General features: G+C 32.7%; 1 protein-coding gene across 1 annotated transcript; it reads right to left on the bottom strand.

Annotated features, from left to right (window-relative positions):
- Positions 1 to 1,278: 1,278 nt before the first annotated feature.
- On the bottom strand, positions 1,279 to 5,707 carry LOC110656907 (bifunctional 3-dehydroquinate dehydratase/shikimate dehydrogenase, chloroplastic). Its single transcript, XM_058146801.1, has 9 exons — positions 5,276 to 5,707; positions 4,665 to 4,770; positions 4,022 to 4,240; positions 3,470 to 3,810; positions 3,106 to 3,169; positions 2,893 to 3,001; positions 2,599 to 2,748; positions 2,335 to 2,483; positions 1,279 to 2,252 (listed from the first exon to the last, which is right to left on the bottom strand). The coding sequence occupies exons 1-9, from the start codon at positions 5,488 to 5,490 to the stop codon at positions 2,049 to 2,051; spliced, it is 1,557 nt and encodes a 518-aa protein (XP_058002784.1). The 5' UTR covers positions 5,491 to 5,707; the 3' UTR covers positions 1,279 to 2,048.
- Positions 5,708 to 5,930: the final 223 nt, after the last annotated feature.

Raw genomic sequence — 5,930 nt, 5'->3', positions numbered from 1 at the left:
TCATGTAGACAGTCTATATGAAATAGCAATCCAAAGAATATTCTTAAACTTGGCAGACCCCATATGTAAACTCAGTTTTTATTTATTTATTATTTATTTTATTTATTTGAGACATAGAATAAATTTTAAAAATTTTAAAAGACTGAAATATTTTAAAATAAAAAACGACTTGAAACGTGTTATATAATTAAAAATATATATATAATAAATTCAAAAATTTAATTAAAAAAATAAAAAAATTTAAAATTTTTATACCTAAATACATCATACAATACAAAAAGATAATCAGATTATTATATGATTTACTTTATAATCATATAAATTATCATTTATTGTATGAATTGTACTATATGAAATTTATCATTTATTACGGTAAATAATTTTATAATAATAAATTAATTTAATATGCGTTTTTATATAACTTTTTAATTCTATTTATTTCACGCATAATATAATTTGTATTAAATAAAACACATAGGATCTTATGATAATATATGATAATGGATTGGTTTTTCTAAAAGATTTCCCATATCTATTTGCTATGACATTTTTTGTTACAATAAGTAATAATTACTTTTATATTTATATTATTTCAATTTCATCAAATATTATGATAAATTTTATTTGTAATGATAAATATTTTTATAATTAAAAGTAGTGACAAAATAATTTTATGATAATATCGAATTTACTTATTTGATATTAAATTTTAAAGGAAGTTTTTTTGTAATAAAATATTATAATAAATTTTATTTATATATTATATTCATATTCTTATTGAAAAAAAAATTTCTAAAAATATATTTTTATCACTAAATTTTTTTTATTGTATTTAAAGTGATATTTTTATTTTATCATAATACATATATACTTATCGTGATAAAAAAATTAGTAGTTTTGTCATAGTGAAAAATAAAAATAAATTTTACTTATTGAGAAAAATAAATTTTAATTATAAACATGAATTTTACTAAACATAAAAATAAAAATAAAAAAAAAAACATAATTTCACGGATCGTCTTTCTCCCCCCTGTTTTTCTCTCTTTATGTCAGGAGAGAGATTTCCTTGGAAAGATGATGTTGGCCAGCTTCGGCAGAATTACAAGTAAGAAACACTTGTGGACTGAGTTTCGACAGTTCAACAAAGGAGGCGAAGCCTGAGGACGACGGTTCAAGAATTGGCGAGAGGATAAGTTGTTCTATAAAGAGAGACATGACGGAGTTGATGTGTGATTTCTGAATAAGAGGAACGTGGCAGCAGAGAGATCGGTGACCATCTGGAAAATTGACACATATACTATAATTTTTCACCAGACACTAGTTTTCCACAGAATTTTGTTTACAGGAATATGAGAGAATAGAATGGAGGAGGAAGATGATGAATACTGAAATTAGGTTTATTTTATTTTTAATACTTAACAATTTGTATTGTTATGAATTTTTGTCCAAGAAAATGCTATTTCTGGTCCAGTAAGTGGCTTTACTTTTTAGTTATTGTTGGAAACTAAGCTAGGTCTTTGCTTGGCAATGAATTAAGCTGCACCAACTAGATAATGTTGAAGCTAGTTTGAACAGTTCATCAGCTTCGGTTTATTGGTAGACAACTGCAAATGACAGGGTGAGATTCCACATCACAGAAGTTTTCTTGTGTTGCGATGCTTCAGAACTTGGCTAAAACAATCTCTCGCATGAAATCTTTCGGTGCTGCCAAAAAACAGAAAGCAAAAGCAAACCAGCAAAAGTGAGATCATCTATATAATATTAGTGAACACAGAAAACAATCAGAACATGTTTGTTTTGAGGGTTCTCTGAGCACAAATGAAAGCAACTTCTTTGTTTTGGAGTATTGAGGGAGAGGGATTGCTACTAGTGAGATTTAACCCTGACATCTAATCCTAGATAACCTCAAGACACCAGTTAACAAAAAAACAATTTTGGGTCACCTGCTTTTTCACGGTGGCACGAGATGGATATCGAAATTCAATAAAATCATGAAGGACAAAACTCAGCAGCAAGTCAGGATTGAGAACAGCCATAAAACAAGTATTTTAAGCTAGCTTCCAACTTGTCCTCAAAGTTGAAGAGATACCTTCCCTGCCCGTGAAGAGGTTGAACTGGCCGATTGCTTGTCTAAGGAACATTTCAACCCCACTTACTATGATTGCTCCTGCTGCTTCGGCTTCTTTTAATAGTCTGGTTTTTCTAGGTGTATAGACAGCATCAAAGACCAGGTGATAGATCCCCAGGGTTGCCTTGAAAAAGAAAAAATTGAACAGAAGTTTTAATAACAAAAACCTGAATGGAATTTTGTTTTATCTGTGAAGCAGAAAGAACCTCAGCCACAGGAATTCTATCTGTATTTGGGTGCATTCCTAAAGGTGTTGCATTTGCCAGGATTGCTCCATCCTCTGGCTGGAAATGAACTAGATTTTCGAAAGGCTGAGCTTCACCCGAAACCCCATGTGCCAGAGACTTTGCTCTCTCTTTTTGGATAAACATTAGAGATGAAAAATAAATTTCAGATGCTCCAGTTCATTAAAATACCAATAGTGTACTGCAGCACACTGTAGAAAAGAAATGATAAAAAAATGTATATACCAAAATCAACATCGAAAATGATTATACGGGCGCCCCTACTTTTAGCACCAAATGCAAGTGCTCTTCCTGCCCCTCCAGCCCCAACTAGCACAAACTGTCTTCCTGTTAGTGCAGAGATAGGAGATGCTTTGCTATTGATGTATCCTTGTTCTGTAATATTCCAATACACAATATAACTATTTCAAAAGCTAGATTTGATTATCTATCAATGGCTATAATCAACATCAAAAAGCATTAAAATATAACACTCCAAAGGTACATAATTGAGTAGCTTATGCCATTTAGACTCATTACCTTTTAAAGCATCCTCCATAGCAGTTATTGAAGCCTCACAATCTGTATTATAACCTATCAACTTCCCATCACTAGGCCTCCTAACAATGGTGTTTGCAGCACCTATAGACTAATAAAGCGTATAAAGTTGATTATAATGAAATATAAAAAGACAAGATTACTATTATCTAGATCATGTTGATCATCAAGAATACAAATCTCAACGATGTCAACCTTTGCAAGTGGATGGACTTCATCACAAAACTTGACAACAGCTTCCTTGTACGGAAATCCAACACTACAGTTCAAACAAATGAAGCAAATGAAAAATTAAGACAACAAAGCGTAGATCAGATTATGTAGTTACCAAGATTGAAAATAAGCTGACTGGTAAAAAAAGCTATTATATATGAACCAAGCAATATGTAGCAAACAAATAGACATCATTTTATCTTGACAAATATTCTTAAATTTTATGCAAAATGGACAGGATATCAATAAAAATTACATTTCTCAAATGATGTTTTACAACAATTAACTATTTAACAAGTTTATGTTCTCTTACTTTAGATCGAAAATAAGCTTGTAAAAGCCATACCTAAAACCAGCATAGTCAGGGCTTGAGTAGACACTAAAGAATTCCTTGAGATCATCAACAAACATTGGGACATAAATTCCATTATAGTTCACACGTCTGAAGGTAGGATTATGCAATATGGGACCTTTGCTGTGGCCAACTGGTTTAGAAATTAGACCAAAAACTTTAGTTTCTGAATTTATGGACTCAACCTTATAGGCTTCTGTAAGGCTGTCTAAAGTAGGCAGACCAGGAATTGAACTTCCTTCCAGGGATCCATAGACTAAAGAACCACCAAATTTTGGAGCTAATATCTGGCTTATGATACCTCTTTCCCCCACGGAGTATGCAATTATTGGTACCTGCAGTTATCAGCACGAGCTGAAATTGAATTTCGCATGAAGTAATTTCAGATTTACTCCTGATATTTTAATCAATGAAGTGATAGGGTCTTTATTTATATAATCACTTGATAATAGTGCCATATCTAGAAAGTTAATTTTGTACTGTCCAACCATTTAATATTTTAAATTTTAGATACTAGTAAAAAGCTTTATGGTCCTACCATCATACCTGGCAATGTAAAAGCAAATGGAAAAGTGTTTCCAATTCTGTAATATTATCTGCACAGGAAACAACTTTGATAATATCTGCTTCAGTAGCTTGCATGATCCCAACCAGACGGCTAAGTTCTTCTTTTGAAGGAGTTGGACGGTTCAAATAACACGATACAATAACTTTGCTACCAGTTTGATGTGTTTTTTTCAGCTCCCCTACCAAATCAGAAGCCACCTGAATGATCCCATAACACAAGTCAGATAAAATTTAGGATTTCATATCTTCTTAAATGCTTACCTTACACTATGAAATTGATTATCAATGTCTTCCATATGGTTAGAGCAATAACCTACTAGTGTAAGGAGGCATAAGATTATTACCACAACATTGTTAAATCTGAAGTACAAGGTAAACATTTCTGCCAAGAACTAGAAGAAAAGCTACAGCTAAACTCTTCTAACAAGTTTTTAAAGGTTCAACTGCTGCATAAATTTCTGAATGTGAATTTATATATGGCAAGAGAAGAAGGGAAGCTTGTTCCTTGCTTGCATACCGAAGTAGCTCTCTTTCATGTGGGTTCTTACATACTGAAGTAACTTTATAAAACCCTTCGCAAATTTATACATTTCAATGCTGAAAATGGAATTTCAAGAACTACCTTGAGTTCAAAATCAATATAATCAGCTCCCAATTCATGAGCCAGACGAAGTGCTTCCAGTCTTCTGTGCTCATCTCCTTCATACAGGCCCCCTTCCCATTTTGGCCTGACAAATTAAATCATATTAAAGCCTTTATCCTGCTAAATTCATTGTCTAGTTCTGCAGTTTCTCATCATAACTATTACCTCTTTATTTTATTTTTTTTCCTCATACTGTAGCACTATATTTAAATTGCACTACGGAACATAAGATACTAATTCACGAGTACAGAATATCATATGCATAATCAGATCATCAGATATTCAGAAAGCTATTCTTTTGCAAAAGCTTAAGTCATGAAATGAGAATCCTTTGGAGCTTTGCCCTACTGCACTTATGAAAAAATCACAAAAAGAAAGTGGGGGCTTCACAAGTTCCACTTACATCACATCAATTTTTTACTATGAAAATGATCGAATACAGTATATAAAAATTAAAAAAGTTACCAATTAGTAGATCCCATATAGGTCCCAGAAATTGGAGTCGCAAAGCGTACTACAAAAATGCTAATCTCGAAATTCTAGCAACACCGGAAATTCTAATCACACAAGTAAAAGTTCAGAATTTTTACCGATACACAATAACCACCGGCAAAGGCTTGTTTCTGAGGATGGTTTCGAGGTCTTGGCGAGGCTGGAAGTTCTTGAGATAGTCCAACCTGACCTCAACAACGTCAGCACCCTGTGTCTTTGCGCGATGCATGTCAGTAATCATTTGCTCAACAGATTGAGCCATTAATGGAGCACAAAGCATTGGAGAACTACTTAATGCTCCAGCACGACCCATTAGTGACCAAAAATCAACAGAGACTATTAAAATGAAGATACAACAAAAGCAATGTTGATGAATATTGAATGCAAAAAAAATGGCAAGACAAGGTATTGGATTGGTGCCTATTGATGGAGAAGATTCAAATACAAACTAAGCGAAACAGAATATGGAAAGAGACAAACAACAAGCCAAAAGGGCCAAGACATGAAAAGCAATGGCAATGTCGTTGGTGGGATTGACCAAGTCAGCAAACCATTATATAGCAAGAAAATTTCAGATAAGGTTTGGTGGGCAATTCAGCGAAAAAAAAATTAAAAAAAAGGAGGCTTGGTGGGTTTTCCAACTTGAAATATTCTCTGCCTTTTATCAAAGAACTAAAGTTCCATTTTATTTCTGCAAGTTCGAAGTAAGTAGGGGTTGTGCGGTTCTCGTTCAGTTGTTTGCAAGAATCAGAA

Source organism: Hevea brasiliensis, chromosome 5 (assembly GCF_030052815.1).
Source record: "Hevea brasiliensis isolate MT/VB/25A 57/8 chromosome 5, ASM3005281v1, whole genome shotgun sequence".
Lineage (NCBI taxonomy): Eukaryota > Viridiplantae > Streptophyta > Magnoliopsida > Malpighiales > Euphorbiaceae > Hevea > Hevea brasiliensis.
The sequence above is the reverse complement of the archived record's forward strand: the minus strand, read 5'-3'. Positions and strand labels throughout refer to the sequence as shown.